Consider the following 20,369-nt stretch of genomic DNA (forward strand, 5'->3'; position numbering starts at 1 on the left):
TTTTTCAAAGTTAAAAATGCCGATGCATTTACGGCTTGCTGACTAAAGCTGATTTTTAATTAATACCCCTTTAGCGGCATAGTGCTTTACACCGCTAATAATATTAATATCCAAGGTAGGAATATATAGGGTATTCTTAAGCTCTATAATACCCCATTTGGTGGGATTAACGCCCTATAGCACAGTAAATCGTGCCGTGCCCTAACCAATAGGGGAAATAGGGCCACCACTAGTAGTAATAACAGGCTTATCGTCCTTCTTAAAGTGGTGAAAAGTGGTGAAATACTTCTTATCATTAACAATATGACAAGTAGAGCCTATATCGTAAAGGAGGGCATCCTTAGGGGTCTTACCGCCTGATTTAGCACTATAGCTTATATCAGTGGATATAGAGGAAGAAGAATAAGATATGTTAATATCCTGAGTATTATAGTTGCCTATAATAAAAGCCTTAATATCTTGCTGTTTGCTGCAGTCCTGTTTCTTCTTCTGTTGCTGCTTCTTTTTCCTATTATTAGTAGAATTATTCTTGCTATTATTAGTAGTAGAAGCGGCATTAGCAGACCCTTTATTCTTAGAGTCCTTAGAAGCCTTGAGCTGCTTAGGGTTATTATTAGTAGCTACCTTATTAGACCCTTTAGAACGCTGTTCTTCTAGTAGGTCAACTATAAAATACTAGAGGTTAAATTTGCTGCTGTTAATAATACCTTGGGCGCTATAAGCCCTAATTATAGAGCGTTGGCGTTCCGTCTAGCGGGTAAATACCCCCTCTACAGCCCAAAGATACTGGTTAATTTAGTCGAAAGAGTCGATCTTAGAACCTAGAATTCTAAGGCGAGAAATATAGCTATTAAATTCGCTATTAAAAGCCTCTAAGGTGCCCTTATAACCGGTAAATATAAGGGTGTGAAAGGTAGGGTATAAGTATGCCCGCTATACTTCTAGTGAGTGGCAATACTGGGCCACTAGCAAAAGGTAAGCTTCCTCTAGGTCATTATACCAGTCTATAGCCTCTACAGCCTCTTCACCATAGCTATTCTTTAGCATTAGTAGTAGAAGGGCCTATTCAGACTCATTAAAGTGCCTTGCTATAGAGGGGTCGTTAATAAAGTTAGCTATTTTAAAGGCCCTAAGTTATATTATAAGGGCCTGCTTCCACTAGTCGAAATTATAAGGGCTTTTTAGCTTTTAAGACTCCTTAAAGCGGTTGGCAGTCTTAGCTAATTCTTTAATAGCCCTATTACTAATTTAGTTGGTGATAGTTGTTGTTGATGCCGTTGTGGTATAAAGAGGCTCTTTACCCTTATATTTTATAGGGGTAGAAGGTTAGTCGATTTCTATAACGTCAGCTTTATTATTATTATCTTTAGTGGTAGTCGTCTTAGTGGAAGGTCTAGCTTTAGTGGCTTTAGTAGGCTTCTTATTAGTAGCCTAGGTAGCCTAGGTATCGTTATTTTGCCTACTAACTAGGCCCTGTATAAGTCAGTTAGTATATTCATCTGGGACTTCATATCGTCCATATCCATCTGTAGTTGTGCATTAGTATCAACTTTAGTATCGGATTTAGGGACCTTATAGGATCCTGACTCTGCTATAGTGGGCAAAAAGGGTTTAAAAATCCGTTGAAAAATAGTGCCGATAGTTGTAAAAACAGAGGAATAACTAGCTGAATAGCTAGCAAAATAGTCGAATAACTAATTAAATAGTCGAATAACTAGCTGGATAGTCAGTTAGTATAGTAGCTAATAGCCTACTATAAAAAGTAACCGCAGAATATAGCGGTAGGTCTCAATATAAAAGCACAGATGCCGTAGGCGTTGTGCAAGTCCAGAATATAGCGTTAGTATTCAAGGTGTTTATGTGGTGCCGTAATATAAAGGTGCCGTAAGTGCCGTAGGTGCCGTAGGTGCCGTGGGTGCTATAGGTGCCGTAATATAAAAGGTGCCGTAAGTGCCGTACCAAAAGTGCTATAAGTGGAAGAGTATAACAGGTGCCGTATAGTGCAGTAGGTGTCGTGCACTAGGTGCAAAAGTGTTATACAGTGGTATAGTGTGGTAGATACCACACTATAAAATCCGTAGGTGCCGTAGGTTACTCCGAAAATAACGTAAAGTTACGCTAAAAGTGCCGTAAAGTTACGCCGTAAGTTGCCGTTAGGTACGCCGTTGATTGCCGCAGGGTAATGCCGTAGGTAATAAAGGGTAAGCCAAAGGTAATAAGGGTAAGCCGAAGATACCAAAGGATAGCTATATTAGTAGTACTAATAAGCAAAAGAGACCAAGGGGTGAACACAAAAAGGTAGGGTAAAAACAAAAAAGTATAAACCCGGGCTCATAACCTATTGCAATTCTCAAGGTCACTATAAAGCAAAGCCTTACTAGCTAGCTAGATGGCACAAGACTGTCTGCGACCTGTGAACTAATCTTAGTATAAATACTAGATTTTTCACCAAGTCCTAAGACTATACAAGTGCTATAAAGCAGGGCAAGTGTAAAGGCAAGGCAAATATAAGATAACCAGAAACGCAGGGAAGGTGGAAGTTAAGAGGCATATAGTGCATTAACAGACTCGATTGTGCTGCCCTTCTACTATCTAGAAAGAAGGGGGAAAGCTATCCTATATATACACGAAGGAGGGGTGGGCCCAGGCATCCAGGGAAGCCAGTAAGGGGGCTCCCCGTAATGCTCGCTATGATACGTCAGCAACCCCGCTATATCCGACCTTTCCAACCACCCTAACCACCGCACTAGTAATTAGTCACCGTACTAGTAACTAGCCACCACGCTAGTGACTAACCACCACACTAGTGGACTAGCCACCACGCTAGTAGGCCACCACGCTAATTTAGCAATGCCACACCACGCTAGTAGGCCGCCACCACGCTAGTAGGCAACCACGCTAATTTAGCAATGCCACACCTTTTCAACAAGGCCTACCTTACTTGATATACAGTAAATAATCCACTGAAAATCCTTAAGGTAAAAGGCAAAGGCCTAAGGTAATACTACCATAAGTCCAAGAGGCGGTATAAGGGCCAGAAGGTTAGTAGGCCAGTAGGGCATAAGGCCAGCAGCCTAGTAGGCTACTATAGGATTTTAACAATATTGGTTCCTAGCGATTAAAGTTATTCGCGACTATATAGAAGGGAAGCTATAGCTTACCTAGAGGGCGTACTTCGATAAGCTTACGATTAAATATAACCTTACCTTTTTTGATAGAAAGGAACCCCCTAAGCACCTATTAAACGCCGTAAAATTTAAGAAGTATAATAGAACGGCTGAACCTAATAATACTTAGCGATACTAATTAATAGTAGGATTATTAGTATATCCGATTATAATTATTAGGCCTGAATTAGGCTATATCGGATCATAGCTTTCCTGCTTCCTTCAAAATCCTAGTCTAGACTATTTGCACGCGGCAAGGAAGGCCCTTAACTATAGCTATACTTAAAAGAATATTACTATTAAATTCAATACCGATAACCCGGAAATATAGGCATATTTAGATGCATCTTTTACTAACGATATTACATCCCGATACAGCTCACAAGGATATATAATCAAGCTATTTAGTGGCCCGATTGTATATAAAGCTAGTCAATAGGATACCGTAATAATATTATCTACAGAGGCTGAATTGCTAGCGATTTTATACACCGCGAAAGAGGTTATCGCATTCCGCAGGCTATATAAGGAAGTTGGGCTTCATTTGGTATAGGATATCCCTACTATTTAGTGCGATAATATCTAGACTATTCGCCTATTGAAGGAAGAGTTTTTTAAACTCATAACCCGGCTCTATCACATTAATATTCATTATCATTAATTGCGATAGGAAGTTCAGAAGGGTTCTATTGATATTACATAGGTTCCTATAGGTAATATGATTGCTAACGGTTTTACCAAGCCCCTAATAGGCCAGAAATTTAAAACCTTCCGCCATTAGCTAGGGCTAGTAGTATTAAAAGGCTCCCGTAATACTAGGCAGTCTCACGATATTCGTCGTGATATTAAGGAAATGCCTTATAAAGAGGATGATGAAAAGCCTTACCAAACAGATTAAGAAGATGCGTTTCAATAGCCGCATACGTTTTCCTACGTAGACCTAAATTTTGTGGTTTATTGTTATTTTCTATTGTCTTTTACGTTCCTCACAATAATATATGCGAATAGGGGCATTTTTACCCCTAAGGGTTATTTTCAATAATAGCGCCTCTACCGCTCTTCTTGCTACGGTATAATAACTTCTATAGTTCTATTTGCTATCTTATTTTCTATAGGAATTAGCTATATAGTAGGATATGCTCGATAAAGCATATCCTGGGGGGGTGTATTGGCGGGGATACCGGTGGATCATCACATATATCGGGAATATCCGGATACGAATGTGGCACATATAACCGAGGGAACAGTAGCCCCTTAGGGTTACCCCCGTGCCCACTATAAATAGCTAGTGACCTGAGTACTATTGAGACAGGTCAGGTCAACCCTTTATAATATACCGCTTTCTCTCCCTGCTTCCTGATAGTAGGTAATAAACCGCAGACAAAATAGCAAACATTGAAACAGGGCACGTATGTTCAATTCCCCAACAATTCCCCAACGTCTTCAGCCCCTTGCTGAAGGCTACGACAACTTGTGGGGCGCTGTATGTATGTATTTCCAATTTTCATGAAAGGTCGAGCTACTGCTTTTGCAATCAGATTCACACCCATGCCTCGTCAGGCGGGCTTGTACAAACAAACATTCCGCTGGCGACCCTTCCCCCCCGATGTACTTGCTGAAACGCGTGGACAGCCGCGCACGAATTGCTTGCTTGTATGTTGTTGGCCAAATTCGGTGGCCACCTCCTCCGTAATATGTCAGTTCGCGTCGGTCGAGTCTCTGCAACGCATGGTCCGACCTATCCAAACGACGGGCGAGAGACGAGGTTGGAAGCATTGATGCCACTGGAAACATGATGTCGTTTGCCGGCAGTCAAGTCAAAAACCCTCTTGCCATTTCGCATGGCACACTTGACTGCAAACAACAGGCACTTTCGTGCGCAAAGCCTGCCAACTGCGGGCACCTGGCTGCCATCTGCCAGAAAATGCCTGGCTGGGTTTCTTATTTAAAAGTGAACATCATGGGAACTCCCTTCCTGCATGCATCCAGCATCCATGCATCATCATTCCGTTCCGATCCTGTCTGGATGGTAATAAGTCATTGACCGAAACCTCCTTTGGGACAAGCGCAACAAGATGTCGTCTTTCATGTCGTCTTTCATGTCGTCGTCTCAGAATGATGGAAACCATAAACCTGCAAACACCAACGTGTCAGCCAATTCTCGGAGCCACCGCACGGCCAATAGAAGCATGGCCCGGCGGGGTCCCACTGCTTTGCCCAAAAATCGCGGCACAGGTTTCGAAGGTTTGTCTGTTACTTTAGCAAATGGACATGGCTTCACAGTGGCAGTCAGTCCCTGATGGCTTGCAGAATACTTTGCGGACCCCCCCATGACAGCCGGTGAAGCTGCAGAAGAAAAGCTGGAGATATATGCCGAGTACGACAACGCCCCGTCCCGTTACCTCGCATCTTCTCGATCAAGCTACTAACCAAATCTCGTAGAACAGTTCCGCTGGATGAGTATGTCCGGGATAGGGGAAAAAACTCCGTTGCCGTCAAAAGGATACTGACATGGAAAAACGCAGGCGAATTCAATCTTGCATTCAGCGCTTTCGAGCACGACGCCGCCTGCAAGGAGACCAAGTCGCCCTGTTCAACGAGTACCTATTCATGGGTGGCGTTGATACCTCGCAGAATTCCTTTTCCGGGCACGACCCAAAAGATCTAAAAGATCTCACACCAGCGGAGCGTCGCCAAGCTACCGCCATAGATTCCGTGCACTTTGGTTCCGGCACAGACGAACGCTTTTACAATGGCGATGATGCGCACTGGTCTGTGGATTTTGCCGGCGTGGCGGCCGGCTTCTTCTCCACGTCTTTTGGGCTCCTAACTGGTTTCCACCCCCAAAAGGCTGAAGCGGCCATCAACCTGGTCGAAAACTTCCTGCGCTATGTTCTGCAGCATGGCATCTGTACAGAGTACAAGGACAACGTCGAGTCCGCTCTGCAAGTATGCCAACAGGCAAGAATTGAATGGCCCATGCTGAACCAGCTGAGCAGCGACCTGCCTGGCTGCTTCAACCTGGCCGCGATGGAGCTCCTGGACAAGGCCGACGCTAGCGACTGGTCGTTTCTGTCATTCTCGCCACCGGATGGCTTTGACGCAAAGGCTGTCTTCCGCACCGCTTGTGAGCTGCGTGGTGAAGCCGCTACCTTGGATCTTTTCGCAAAGGGCGGTGGTGTCAAGGCACGCAGGCAGCATGATCTGACAGCCAAAGTCGTCAGAATCGATAGGCCATCCGGCACAATGCTCCAACAGTTCGCCGCCGTTGAGGTTGAAGGGTACAGCAATAAGATTGACCCAGTGGGCAAAGTGTTTCTCAAGCGGACCGTGATCGAGGACGAGTGGGTCCGCCCACAACAACAGCCAGACCCGGAGGCGACGCCCTCTGCAGAGGAGTCGGAGTTTTGTTGTTGGTTGTATCTGGAAGACTGTCTGCTGGAGAATATTCTGCCCGGCATGAAGATGGAGTTGACCGTTGTCGAGTTGATCACGGGGCTGTGGATTCTCAAGACTGTTTCGAGAATTGTTCCCACGTTTTACACCTTCTTGCCTCAACAGATGATGAGGCATTTCAAACATCCGAGGCAGCATGACAAGCTTGCACCATCTGCGAACGACGCAGCTGCGGAAGAGGGACAGGCTGCAGCGGAAGTCGCCTAGAGTGGACATTTGCGACATGGGGGGGGCCGGTCTCATTTTGCAGAGGATTACACGATTGAGGAGTTTGGCAACACGCCGAAGAAGACCTTGGGATTTTTACGCACGTAGACTTTCCTTGAGTGAGTCGTGGGCGAGTCAAGACGCCCAATGGATCCAAGCAACTGTACTCGGAAACTTTGACGCAAGTATGCATACACAAAAATTTCCATCAATTACTCTCACACCATCAAATAAAAAAATCAAAAAAAAAAATCAACTAAAAACTGGGACTCGAAAAAGACGCAGAGTCCATTACAACACGGGTCACACGTTTGCCTCGACGCCCCCCAAGAACTCCATTTCCTGTTTCACATCTCTTCCAAGAAGTCCAAAACCCGTCCACACCCTCTGCTGCTACTCAGGCTGTCAAGCCCTTTAGAATCCCGTTCCCTCGTTGGCTAGCCCTCGCCTAAAAATGCGCTCTTCAAGGCGTCTGAGTCTTGTGATCTCCAGCAACAACCTCGGCATACGAAGGCGGCACCGTACCCTCGTGCGCATTTGACGCGCCTTGCCCAGAAGATTCGGGGGCAGCAGCACCCCCATGCTGGCCGCCGCCCTGCGTAGTACCGTAGCTCATGCCGCCCTGGCGGGGGGGTGGTCGGCAGTTTTGCTCGTGAACATATACGTAGGTGACGCGACCGCCCTCCTGGGGCAGGGATTCGTACTCGTACGCAGGCTCGGGGAACTTGACGATGATGTACCACGCATGGATGAGGCCGGGGAGGAAGCCGAGGCAGCAGAGGAGAATGTTGATGATGGAGTCGGCGCTGCAGATTCCACACTTGACCCAGACTGTGCAAAATTACGCTGCCGTTAGCAAATGCCGAGGTTTTTTTTTTTTTTCTTCTTTTTTTCTTCCCTTTTCCACACTGGCTTACGCGGCGCGGCATCAAGGCGTAGTAGGCGGATCGGGGGGGGGGGGGGAGACCTACCAGGCAAAGGCGGGAACAAGATGGCCAGGACGCCGAGAAAGATGTCTGCGGAGCACATGGCTGCTATATGAGGGCGAGAAAGCGATGGGTCTTGGTATGGAGGGGATACAGAGGCGCGCGGGAAGGCTGGCGTTTCCAAGACGTTTGCCGAGACGACAGAGGAAAAGAATCCAGAGGTGTGATTGTCTTGTGTGCTGGGGGGGATGAGGATGACGACTGAAGACCGACGAGAACGTGTTGGCCCTGTTGGGTGGGGAAGGGGGGGTGTGTTTCAGTGGTGAAGCGGGTCTCTCCAAGGCTAGCCAAGGTTGCTTGCGTGGTTCTGGGGCAGAGTCCTGTGGTTTGATTGGGTGGCGGGGACCAAGTCTCCGAGGGAAGGAGCATTTGACATTTGTGGTCAAGTCGGGAGGTTGTTACATCATCCGAGTGCTGCTGAAGCAAGAAGAAGCAACAAGAAGAAAAAAGAAGCAAAAAAAAAAAAAAAAGTTAAAGAGGGGAAACACAAGCAGAGAGAAAAGGAGAGAATCAGAAAATCCAAGAGCAAAGCAGAGCAGAGGCAGGCCAAGTCGAACCCCGGCCGCCGGCCTAGGGTAGCTTCTTCCCACGAGCCGGCAGGCAGGCAGGCAGGCAGCAGGCAGGCGGGCGGGCGTGGCGTTTCCGGCCTTTACCCGTCGCCTGCCAAGCTGTCACTGCAGATCAAGCAAAAAGTCTGGGCCTCTTCCACCCCATCATCACTTCGCTTTGCGCAGGAGCACGCAGAGCAACTTGACCAGTCATGGACGACCTCTTGAATCTCGAGCTTCTGTCTCTCGTATCAAAGGTCACGTCCGAGCTCCAGAATCACGTGGGTGTTGGCGACAAGACCCTGGCAGAGTTCCTCATCGCCCACCGGCTCGAAAGCCGCGACTCGAGCGATTTCCGCAACAAGCTCGACAAGCTCGGCGCAGACTTTCCGCCAAGCTTGGTGGACAGCATCGACCGCCTGGTGCTTGCCCTGCACCCCAAGTTCAAGGGCGAGAACGGGCAGGCCAACGGAGAGGAGCATCGACATCGCTCGAGGACGCTGCAGGAGAAAGAAAAGGTTTTCAGCGGCCTCGCTCTTGCTGACCGGGAGCCTGGAAACGACGGCGGAGATGCCATTGACGACACCCTGGCGCTCCTGGAAGGCCTGGAAGGCAGAGCGAGCAAGGGGAAAGACTCGCGCAAGCGCAGCAGAAGTCCCGATTACGACAAGCAATCTCGGCGGCGACGGAGGCGAGATGGCTCAGGCTCGCGTGAGCGGTTGAAGCAGCGTTTCCGGTCACGGTCTACATCACGAGATGGCGACGACCAAGGCTGGCGAGATGGATTCAGCCCATCTCGAAGACAACGACGCGGCCGCCCAAGAAATCACGTCGATGATGATGATGGTGATGATGATTATGGCCACCGCGACAACGGCGACGGCGACGATCGATTGCGCAGAACCCCAGAACCCAACTTGGACGACGAACCTCAACTCCACAAAGTGTATCAAGGACGCATAACGGGTCTGAAAGATTTTGGCGCCTTTGTTCGGCTGCGGCACGTCAAGGGCAAGGTGGATGGACTCGTGCACATATCGAGAATCATGGCCGGGCAGAGAGTAAACCATCCCTCCGACCTGCTATCAAAAGACCAGAACGTTTGGGTCAAAGTGAACAGCATTGAGGGGAACAGGATCGGCCTATCCATGAAGGACGTGGACCAAGACTCGGGCCGGGATCTGCAGCCGCAGGCACGACTTACCACAGGCGCCAACACGGAAGCCCTTGGCGGTGGCGGCAGGAACGGCTTCGCGGACGGCACAACGGCAATGCCGCGAGATGCGCTTGGAGCCCCGCCGCCTCATAGGAGAAGAATGACGTCGCCGGAGCGATGGGAAATACGGCAGCTCATTGCTTCCGGGGTAGCCAAAGCTGCCGACTATCCCGACCTGGAGGAAGATTACAACGCAACCCTTCGCGGCGACGGCGAGATGGAACTGGAACAAGAGGTTGACATCGAAGTTCGCGACGACGAGCCGCCCTTCCTGGCGGGGCAGACCAAGCAATCCCTGGAACTGTCCCCGATCCGCGTCGTCAAGGCACCTGATGGCTCCATGAACCGTGCGGCCATGTGCGGGACGGCGATAGCCAAGGAACGCAAAGAGCTGAAGCAGCAGGAGGCAGACGCGGCCGCAAAGGAGAAGCAGACGAACCAGAACCTGTCGTCCCAGTGGCACGATCCCATGGCCGACCCGGACAAGCGCACCTTTGCGAGCGACCTGAGAAGCGCGAGGATGCATGCCGAGCCGGACGAGGTTCCCGAGTGGAAGAAGGCCGTCGTCCCCAAGGGGCAGCCGGTCGGCAAGCGAACCAAGCTCAGCATGAAGGAGCAGCGCGAGTCGCTGCCCATGTTCGCCTTCCGCAGCCAGATCATCCAGGCCGTGCAGGAGCACCAGATCATGATCGTGGTCGGCGAGACGGGGTCGGGCAAGACGACGCAGCTGACGCAGTACCTGGCCGAGGCGGGCTTCGCGGACAGGGGCATCATCGGGTGCACGCAGCCCCGGAGGGTGGCCGCCATGTCGGTCGCCAAGCGTGTGGCGGAGGAGGTCGGGTGCCGGCTGGGCGGCGAGGTCGGGTACCTGGTGCGGTTCGACGACTGCACAAGCGCCGCGACGAGGATCAAGTACATGACGGACGGAATGCTGCAGCGCGAGATCCTCATGGACTCGGACCTGAGGCGGTACTCGGTCATCATGCTGGACGAGGCGCACGAGCGGACCATTGCCACGGACGTGCTGTTCGCCCTGCTCAAGAAGGCGGTGAAGCGCCGGCCGGACCTCAAGATCATTGTGACGTCGGCGACGCTCGACGCCGACAAGTTCTCGTCCTACTTCAACGAGTGCCCCATCTTCACGATCCCTGGCCGCACGTTCCCCGTGGAGATTCTGTACTCGAGGGAGCCCGAGTCGGACTACCTGGACGCGGCGCTCATCACGGTGATGCAGATCCACCTGACGGAGCCCAAGGGCGACATACTGCTGTTCCTGACGGGCAAGGAGGAGATTGACACGGCGTGCGAGATCTTGTTTGAGCGCATGAAGGCGCTGGGGCCGTCGGTGCCGGAGCTGCTGATCCTGCCCGTGTACGCGCAGCTGCCGGCGGAGATGCAGAGCCGCATCTTCGACCCGGCGCCGCCGGGGGCGCGCAAGGTGGTCATCGCGACCAACATTGCCGAGACGTCCATCACCATTGACGAGATCTACTATGTCGTGGACCCGGGCTTCGTCAAGCAGAACGCGTACGACCCCAAGCTGGGCATGGACTCGCTCGTGGTGACGCCCGTGTCGCAGGCGCAGGCGAACCAGCGGGCCGGGCGGGCGGGCCGCACCGGCCCCGGCAAGTGCTTCCGGCTGTACACGGAGGCGGCGTACCAGTCGGAGATGCTGCCGACGACGATCCCCGAGATCCAGCGGCAGAACCTGTCGCACACGATCCTGATGCTCAAGGCCATGGGCATCAACGACCTGCTGCACTTTGACTTTATGGACCCGCCGCCGGTCAAGACGATGCTGACGGCGCTCGAGGAGCTGTACGCGCTCAGCGCGCTCGACGACGAGGGCCTGCTGACGCGCCTGGGGCGCAAGATGGCCGACTTCCCCATGGACCCGTCGTCGGCCAAGGTGCTGCTGGCGGCCGTGGACCACGCCTGCTCCGACGAGGCGCTCAGCATCATCGCCATGCTCTCCCTCCAGGGCGTCGTCTTCTACCGGCCCAAGGAGAAGCAGGCGCAGGCGGACCAGAAAAAGGCAAAGTTCCACGACCCCCACGGCGACCACCTGACCCTGCTCAACGTGTACAACGCGTGGAAGCAGCACGCCTACTCGAGCCCCTGGTGCTTCGAGAACTTCATCCAGGCGCGCTCGATGCGCCGCGCCAAGGACGTGCGCGACCAGCTCGTCAAGATCATGGAGCGCTACAAGCACCCCGTCGTGTCGTGCGGCCGCGACACGGACCGCGTGCGCCGCGCCCTCTGCGCCGGCTTCTTCCGCAACGCCGCCCGCAAGGACCCCCACGAGGGCTACAAGACGCTCACCGAGGGCACCACGGTCTACCTGCACCCGAGCTCGGCCCTGTTCGGCAAGCACGCCGAGTGGGTCATCTACCACGACCTGGTGCTCACCACCAAGGAGTACATGCACTGCACGTCGGCCATCGAGCCCAAGTGGCTGGTCGAGGCGGCCCCGACCTTCTTCAAGGTCGCCCCGAGCGACAGGCTGAGCAGGCGCAAGAAGACGGAGAGGATCCAGCCGCTGTACAACAAGTTTGCCGGGGAGGACGACTGGCGCCTGAGCGCGCAGCGGAGGGGGGGGCGCGGCGGCGGCGGCGGCACCTGGGGATGAAGGGGGACAGAGAGAGAGAGAGAGAGAGACACACACACACACACAGGGAGAGAGACGGAGAGAGGGCACTTTTTGGAGCATGTTCTGGCGTTTTCTTCTTCTTCTTCTTCTTCCATCGGGCCTGGGCCTGGGCCTGGGCCTGGGGGTTCGTTCGTGTATCTCGTCGCCTGCAAATGAAACACATACATCATGTTATACGTTGCCATCAGAATCAGGTCGTCCCTCGTCTTGTATTTTTCTGGGCCATGTGCCCGGTAGCCCCGACATCTGGGAGCGCACATGTCGGCAAAGGAGCAGAACAAGGAAGAATAAGGGGATACCCGGGGGAACCTTGTCTTGTCTGCAAACATCTGCGCTGCAATAAATGCACATCTGCCCAGTAGTCCACAGCTTCCATGATCGATGTAGTCTCGTCTCCCATCCCCCCCCCCTTTTTTTCTCGATAAAAGCTCAAGATTACAATATCCATGTCCATGGTCCACACACACACACACAAAAAAAAAAAGAAAAAAAAAAAAAAAACCATGCTCCGGTCGCAGGGCGTTCGTGCAGGCCTCTTCAAACTCCGCAAACATCGGCAGCTGCAGCTGCAGCCGCAGCCGCGCCCATCAGCTCACTCACCACTCTCTGCGTAGCCTTCGACTTGGCCGCTTCCAAGACGGAGCGCCCCTCGTCGTCTAGCATACTAAAATCGGCCCCGTACTTGTGCAGCAGCTGCAGGCTCCCCACGTCGTCGCGCCGCGCCGCAAAGTGGGCGGGCGTCCCTCGATTGACCGCGCTCGGCGAGTTGACAATCATTCTCATCTCGGTTTGCGCAAGAAGCATCTCCAGTGCCCTGTGCGACTTGCGCGCAATGGCCACGTCGATGGTGTTGTAACCCTCGACGTGGGCGTGGCAGACGCTAAAGTCCCAGCTGAAGGACTCGTCAAGCTTACTCGCCAGCAACGACAGCATGTCCGTGTCATCGCGCTCCACCGCAGCAGTGATGGCGTTGACGGAGCGGCCAAACCCAGGATGAGCGCCTCGTTCCAGCAACATCTTGACCAAGTCGGTGTAGTTCATCGAGACGGCCTCTGCCAGGAGCGTAGTGCTCTCTTCCGGTATCTCCGAGATGACGGGGATGTCAGGTTTGAGCCCGCGATCGATAAGGAGGCCTATTTTGGCTACCGCGCACGTCGTGCCACCCGCCAAGATGACGTCGCAAAGTCGCCTGTCAAAGGAGCCCACTTTGCCAAAGTGAGAGTTTCGTGCTAGCGCCTTGAAACAGTCGGGCCGTGACTTGTCGGATCCCATCACCAAATGCAAGATGGAGCGACCGCCCAGTCTCTCCACTGGGTGATGCAGTGGAACCTTGCCGGCGAGAAATCCCACAATTTTGACATGCTCGGAGAAGAAGGCCTCGAGAAGCAGCCACATGGCCTCCTGGGATTGATAAAAGGCCGCCATGTGTTCCGCGTCATGTTTCGCGCAAGGGCCCAGCACGTATCCTACAAAACGGCTGACCTGGAGGCCCCATACGTGGTCCGAGTCGGCTCCATCGGATGCAAAGCATAAAACACCCGCCTTCCCAGTCTCTCTCCCATGAGCTTCAAGAGCGCCCTGATTGCTGAGGCACATTACGCCGTTGAGGAAAGAGTACTCGACTTCCTTGGTTATGCCCTCCTTATGGAGCATGCAGCGACGGAGAAGCCGCGTAACCGCTGCGCAGAAGAGAGCCCAGCACCCGTCTCCCGCAGCGTTGTGGTGATGCAGCGTCTCGTGCGAAACAAGGGACTCGAGCACGGCCTTGTCCATAACCTTGTGGCATGAGGGGTGGTTTGAAGGACACAAGCCGATGCAAGTAGACGGGAAGCTATTGTCAAAGATGGTCTCCAGAGGCGTGAATCCATCGCCAGACACCATGGGAAGACCGTCACAAAGGTGCAAGAGACGTGTGACAAGACCTGGCTCCGCTGCCGAGCTGAGGCAATGGAGGGCAGTTCGGCCCTTGTCGCATGTGGCCCGAAAATCCATACCTCTGGCGGCCAGCAACTCAACCAATCTCAGCTCACCCCATTCGACGGCGAGGTGAGAAATCGGCCTGTGGGCGTCGTCAAGCACGGCACGGCAATTCGTGAGCGGCTCCTCGACAAGTCGGTAGGCGGCAAGGGGTCGCGGCGGGATTGACTTCTTGATTTCACGAGACAAGCTCTCACCGTACATGAGTGCTTCGGCCAGAGGACAACGGCCGAGCTTGTTCAGGGCGTTGATGTTTTCGTCGATGCAAGGGTCATTGTGGCATAGCCAATCCAAGATGGTCACGTCGTTCGTGGCCGCTGCGCAGTGCCAGATGTTTCGGCCATCCTTGTCCGTGGCCTTTGTCGACGCCTTGAGCTGCTTCACCAGCACATTGAGTGTGTCCAGGTCCTCGACAACCAAGAGCGGAGTTCTCCCCTGACCATCCAGAGCCTCAACGTTGGCATGAGCCGCGCCAAGTATCGATACCACCTCGTGCTGCTGCCCACTTACCGCTAAATGGAGTATCGTCCCCTCTTCCCCTTCATCCTGCACCGCGCAAAGGTCGGGATGGAAGCGGTAATCCATTGACAAGCGCTGAAAATAAGGAGCACTACCATGCAGTATGCATTGACGGACTGCGCTTTCAAACAAATCGTCAGGGATAAAGCCAAGTGTCACCCGTGTCCTTGTATCGTATGATAGATTGTTTCGCTTCATGACCCCCGCAATGGCTTCCCCCATCTCGTCGTCCTCATCCCAGGGCCAACATTCGGAATCGTTTGCCAGGGTGTAATCCAAGGCAGCACAGGTCAGTTCACTGAGCACTCCCCTCGACTCTGGAGCGACTTTGCGAAAAAATTGGCAGCCTAGTAACCCTGTGAACTCGTTCGTGAGCTGACATGATGCTGTGTCCATGACGAGCCTAAAGACGGTGGGGTCTTTCATCATCACGGAGGCAATAAATGCGACGTTGGCCAGCTGCGCACGTGTGCAAGGTGCATCCGCAAGTCGAAGTCGGAAATCGCAATCGGCACCAAGGGCTACAAGCGTCCGAATGGTGGCCTGATTGGTCGGCTCCATGTTTTGGATGAGAACATCCCACGACGGCGGCTGGCTACGTAGGAGCAAAACTGGCGGGCCGACAAAGGCGCAGTACAAAGCAGAACCGTATATGCCCACGGCGCCGATGTTGAGGGGATTTGCCACAGCTTTGCAGAGATCAGAGAGCCCGAGCATTGCAGCAAAATGTAACGGCGTCGTTCTGCAGAAACCGAGGTCCTCAGTGAGGTCAATCAAGTGGTTCGCCAGTGTTTGATTGTTGCCCGGTTGTAGTCGAGTCGAAAGGTGCATCCTCGCAAACTCCAACGCCCACTGTATGAAATGACTGGAATGCGGTCTCGAGAATAGTTTCACAACTTGAGCGTCAATGGAACTCCACTCTTGTTTGGCGTATTTGAACCACCCCAAAGCGGCTTCCCTGTAGATGGGATGGACCCGATTGCGAGCCTCTAGCTGCCAGAGCTCCAGCGAGTACTCTAGTGGTGCACGGTCATACCAAGGAGAGTTCAACACTCTCATCCATGACTGGACCGTAGCCGTACTTGGTCTCAGTCTCATTGGGGCATCAACGGATGGCAAGGCCCGCCCTCGAGTAAGCATGTTATCGGGCCTCGATCGCTTGAGCCGGCCTGGCTGTTTCATCAAAGGACGATTCTTAGAGGTCTTCATATCATCCTTTGGGATAGAACAGTCGGGCGACAGAGTGTCATTCGCGGCAACCGCGTCTGATGCCGGGCGGCACGGAGCATCAGCGGGCCCCAGGCTATGATGAATGCTAGAAAGTGTATGCACGCGGGAGCAAGCGCAACAGATGGTCCAGCAAATTGACTTTGTAGCCTCCAATAGTTCCAGAATCTCATCCTCTGTGAGCACCTGCAGGTTTCGCAGCAAATGCCCAAAGATGGTTTCGCAGCGATGCAGAGCAGCATAGGACGCAGCGGGCCTCTCGACCGCTATGCCAAGACTTTCATAGCGCTGGGCCAATGCTTGCAAGCCATAAAGCAAGCCGGATATGAAAGTCAATTGCTGGAGAAGCTGCTCCAAGAGGGTCTTTCGGCTCTGGCAGCAGCCATCGTTACGGAGGAGGACCGTCGCGGTGAGAAAGACGGGCCCTATGCTTCGGACGGCATGGTTCAGCGCAGAGGAAACATGGTTGCTTGGCGACGCCATGATGAACTAGGCGCTATGCGGGGGGGATGAAGAGAAGGAGTCTCATGATGCTGAGGAACAACGACAGACATTGAAAATTCGCAAAGTGCAAGGTCGAGGCAGGCCAGTCCGAGACGGAAGCGCTGACTTGTGCTGCGGCGTTGAGGTGGATGGCTTAAGGGGGGGGGCGGGCATTCGTCGTGGATGACTTTCGCGGAAAAGGTTTCGTTCAAAAGATTCAAATGTTCCGTCAGGTACGGGTCCAAGTGGACAGTGCAAAGCTTGGCACGCAACCAACTCACGCACAGTGTGGGGATGCCATGTGACGTGAACATGAGGATCACGTGACCCCAAGCTGCAAACAAACCCACCCGTACGTACAATCTGGTGGTTCTGACCTCGAGACGTCGTCATGGTCTGATACGGAAATCAGATTACAAGCATATTCAGCCTCGAAACGTCCTCTTTTATATTGGCTCTTTGGAGCTGAATTTTCTCTTCCCAGTCAAGGACTCCTGCATTCTACGCTGTGGATAGGAGCCAGTTGCAGACTCATCCAAGTGCTCCCCCTGGCTATGCCAAAAAAAAAAAAAAAAAAAAAAAAAAAACGAGAGAAAAAAAAAAAAGGAAAAATCAACGGGCCAGGGCCAATATGATGCCGCTAAAAAGAGTTGCCTCGAGAAATGATGGCGTCATCGTCACTGTACAGTACCATGTATAACAACGCCTGCATTTGCTGTCCTGCCCTGTGTTAACGATGATGGACATTTGGGAGTGCGAAGATAAATCAATTCCTGTCAGTAATCATAAATTTGATCCCCTTTTTTCTGCAGTAGAATGTGTAATACTCTAAATCCATCTGGGTCTTATGATGCTGCCAGCTGAAAATGAAACGGCGTTCCCGTGCGTCCAGCCCAGAGTCAGTGCTCGAAAGCTGAATATGATACAAAGTCGCTTAATATACATTGCCTATTTAGTTTCGTCGGCTTGAACGGTGTACTCGATGGTACAAGTAAAAGAGGACCGGCTTTGTGGCATCACTAGGTACTTGAAAGACTTCATCACTGACGGTAGGTCGAGTCGACTTCTGCTCGTCTTTGTGATGTGATTCTCCGAGACACGTCTCTTATTCTCCCGCACGTGCTTCGCTGGACTGGCTGGTACTATTAACCTGTCCGTCCTCGGTTGGCGTCGGCTGGATGATGCCTTGGTCACTCTTGTTGTCCAAAGAGCCCTGATCGTATCCAACTTGTGTTTCAATACTGCTCCATTGCGATTGTCTGGCTCGAAAGCCGAAGGGTTTGAAGTTGGAAAAGGTGACAAGAGTGTGACTGTCATTGAACGGCTCTTTGCGGGCTGATAAACCTGGGGAGGCCTTCTTTATCAAGGGCCGAATCGTTGGTACACAGGCGGCGATAAGAATGACGGCATTTTCTACCCCAGCCCACCTATGAACAATATGTTAGATACTCGAGAGCGCCGTACGGGAAATCAAAGCATGGACTAGTTTGCATACATCAAAAGAAAAGCAAGAGAGTAGGTGATGTCATCAGCATCTCCGTTTGCCGCAAGGTTTTTAGTCTTCACAACGGCAATACAGCCAGCACTAGAAATCTGTGGTCAGTCAAAATCCCAGAGCGGGACGAAGACGGTGTAGAGGGGGGAAGGGAAGGTGAAGTATACGTACAAAATGCCGAGACTCATGGCAATGGCCACTCCGATTTTTTCCTTCTTCTTCATCTGAAGCTCCCATAGAATTGCCCAAGGCAGAAGCGCGAGTATGAAATCCGTCGCAGCAGAAAAGGCTGTGGGAATACAAGGCCACGGTCAATGAAAACGCACAATCACGAGACTCCATATTGGAGCGAATGGGAAAATTTCACCCATGGAAGAGTGAAGAAGAATCATGACTTACCGCCAATAAATATCGAGAGGTTAACAAATACACCCGGGGGCCAGCACTCGGAAGGGATTGCGGGATTCCACAAATGTCGCGGATCATTGCATCGGGTAAAGACAAAAATGGAGATGAGAGTGTGAAGAATGTTGGTCAAGATGATTAGAAGCCACAGAAATCCAATGATCCATTCCTGGGCTGCAACCCGTATCAAGGTCAGAGCAAACGAGGTCTTGCCGAATGCACACGACATGATGACCAAAGGTTGCGATACGAAACTGAGCAACGCAACATCAACGAGGTTTTGAGGATTCTGCGACACGTATAGCAGGTGACGGCCTAGTCCTTTGTCCGCGGCGGCGGTGACGACTGAAGAGTACGCCACAAGAAGGATCTTTCAACAATAACAAACATGTCAACATTTATAACAACTTTGGCCATGTATGCCATGTATGCCATGTATGCCATGTTTTTGCGGATTCAACCTACCACTGCTGCGACCATGAAGTAATCATCCGCTCCAAATATCTTCCTCAGCCATAATCTTGTATAGCAACGAAGAAGCAGAAACAGAATAGGGAAGGCGGTAGCGACCCAAAGAACTCTTGTGATTGATTCCGAATCACTCTCGGCCAGGTACTCTGGAGAAGGAAGCGGTAGCTCTCTTTCCATTATCGTTGGGGCCATGTTTTGCCGTACATCAAGATTGTCATGATTCTCGTCAACGGATTCCCAACTCGATTCCTATATTGTACTGACTTTGCGGAGAATTTGAAGAATCTGTGAGCACAAAACCAACGGCTCCTGAACGCCGTGTAACAAACATCAATGCACTTAAAGGCAGGAGAACTAGCTTTGATGAAATGAAGGGATGACTTGACCTCAATTGGAGAATGCGGTAGCTAGGTTCCGCCTTGGCTTGACTTGGGTTGTCTCCCCGACGCGGAGATCAGGCCAGTTCTTTTTATTGATAGCGCCTGGCGATGAACTCATGGGCTTATCATCTGATGGAACGAACCCCACAGGCGGGCAAGGATTCGAGGACAAGCGGTTCGAAGAAGTCATGTTTCAGTGTGGGTGTGGGAAGTGGGCTGCTTTTTCTTTGGTTCAATAGATACATAGTATCCTTGACTCCTGCATGCCAGCAAATGTGATAGTAGACTCTTGACGAGGGCCGACATTTATTTCCGGTTAATTAGGCAAGGGATTTGCGGCGGTAGCAGGTATTGCAACCAATGGCCCAGCAGCAGAGGTTGATTGCTACGACCCTTGACTTGTACCTAATGCAGGCCAGGGATGGGATCAGGACTTGGCGGAGAAATCCGTAGACTCGACTTTTATTCTTAACGCTGCCGGCTTGAGGAACCAGTTTAGGAGATATTCAGAGTCTTTATCAGGTTTTTTTTTAGGTATGTTCCGTCAACCGGGTTTATAGAATCTGTAAAGGACTGAGACTCAGGTTGTTAGATATTAGACGTTGCCACTTCTGACTAAAAATTACCTCGGGTTCTCAAAGATCACCGCAGCATGTTCAACACTTACCATTGATATGCTCTCATGGCTTACATTCATCTGAGCTGTGATAGTCCGCGGGATGGGGAATACTATGGCATAGTCTGGTTTGCTTTTTTTTTTTAGGACCTGTGCCGTGTCTCCGCAAATCAGGGCCACTGGAGACTTTCAAAGTCTATTTCAGCAGCAAGGAATGCGAGACATGCATCAGAAGCGCATGCGTTGAATTGGTGATGAACTGGTCTGGTCTGTCTGGTACTATCTGTTGGGGGCGGCCGAGGGAGGGACTAGGGGGTCAGGATTCAGGACTCAGCACGGGAAGCGCTGAGCGACGCATAAAAACAATGATGGCTTGGGATGATGGGGTCAGGACTCGGGACTCAGGACCATCAGGCGGGGTGAAGAGATCTGGTCGATGACACCGTGGACGTCCAACTGGCCAATAGCAGCTACTTTTGATTGTGCGTACAGACCGAAAACGAAAACAGTCGATGAGTTGGACGAAAAAAGGCAGAAGGGGCAGGCGCTTCTTCCGGGAATGGAAG

The 20,369-nt window shown here is 51.8% G+C and overlaps 5 protein-coding genes across 5 annotated transcripts; 2 read left to right on the forward strand and 3 right to left on the reverse strand.

The window, feature by feature from the left end:
- Positions 1-5,242: 5,242 nt before the first annotated feature.
- Positions 5,243-6,830, forward strand: UV8b_00989 (uncharacterized protein; the record flags this gene model as incomplete). The annotated part of the gene is made up of 4 exons (XM_043138487.1): positions 5,243-5,411; positions 5,478-5,544; positions 5,610-5,627; positions 5,693-6,830. 4 exons carry the CDS (start codon positions 5,243-5,245, stop codon positions 6,828-6,830), a joined length of 1,392 nt encoding a protein of 463 aa, XP_042994421.1.
- Positions 6,831-7,293: 463 nt separating this feature from the next.
- On the reverse strand, positions 7,294-7,859 carry UV8b_00990 (uncharacterized protein; the record flags this gene model as incomplete). Its single annotated transcript, XM_043138488.1, has 2 exons — positions 7,294-7,661; positions 7,802-7,859. The coding sequence occupies 2 exons, from the start codon at positions 7,857-7,859 to the stop codon at positions 7,294-7,296; spliced, it is 426 nt and encodes a 141-aa protein (XP_042994422.1).
- Positions 7,860-8,576: 717 nt separating this feature from the next.
- On the forward strand, positions 8,577-12,209 carry UV8b_00991 (uncharacterized protein; the record flags this gene model as incomplete). Its single annotated transcript, XM_043138489.1, has 1 exon — positions 8,577-12,209. The coding sequence occupies one exon, from the start codon at positions 8,577-8,579 to the stop codon at positions 12,207-12,209; it is 3,633 nt and encodes a 1,210-aa protein (XP_042994423.1).
- A 558-nt stretch (positions 12,210-12,767) lies between these two features.
- Positions 12,768-16,436, reverse strand: UV8b_00992 (uncharacterized protein; the record flags this gene model as incomplete). The annotated part of the gene is made up of 2 exons (XM_043138490.1): positions 12,768-14,642; positions 14,718-16,436. The coding sequence occupies 2 exons, from the start codon at positions 16,434-16,436 to the stop codon at positions 12,768-12,770; spliced, it is 3,594 nt and encodes a 1,197-aa protein (XP_042994424.1).
- A 1,105-nt stretch (positions 16,437-17,541) lies between these two features.
- UV8b_00993 (uncharacterized protein) lies at positions 17,542-18,984 on the reverse strand (the record flags this gene model as incomplete). Its single annotated transcript, XM_043138491.1, has 5 exons — positions 17,542-17,863; positions 17,932-18,021; positions 18,103-18,220; positions 18,331-18,706; positions 18,802-18,984. 5 exons carry the CDS (start codon positions 18,982-18,984, stop codon positions 17,542-17,544), a joined length of 1,089 nt encoding a protein of 362 aa, XP_042994425.1.
- Positions 18,985-20,369: the final 1,385 nt, after the last annotated feature.

Source organism: Ustilaginoidea virens, chromosome 1 (assembly GCF_000687475.1).
Source record: "Ustilaginoidea virens chromosome 1, complete sequence".
Classification (NCBI taxonomy): domain Eukaryota; kingdom Fungi; phylum Ascomycota; class Sordariomycetes; order Hypocreales; family Clavicipitaceae; genus Ustilaginoidea; species Ustilaginoidea virens.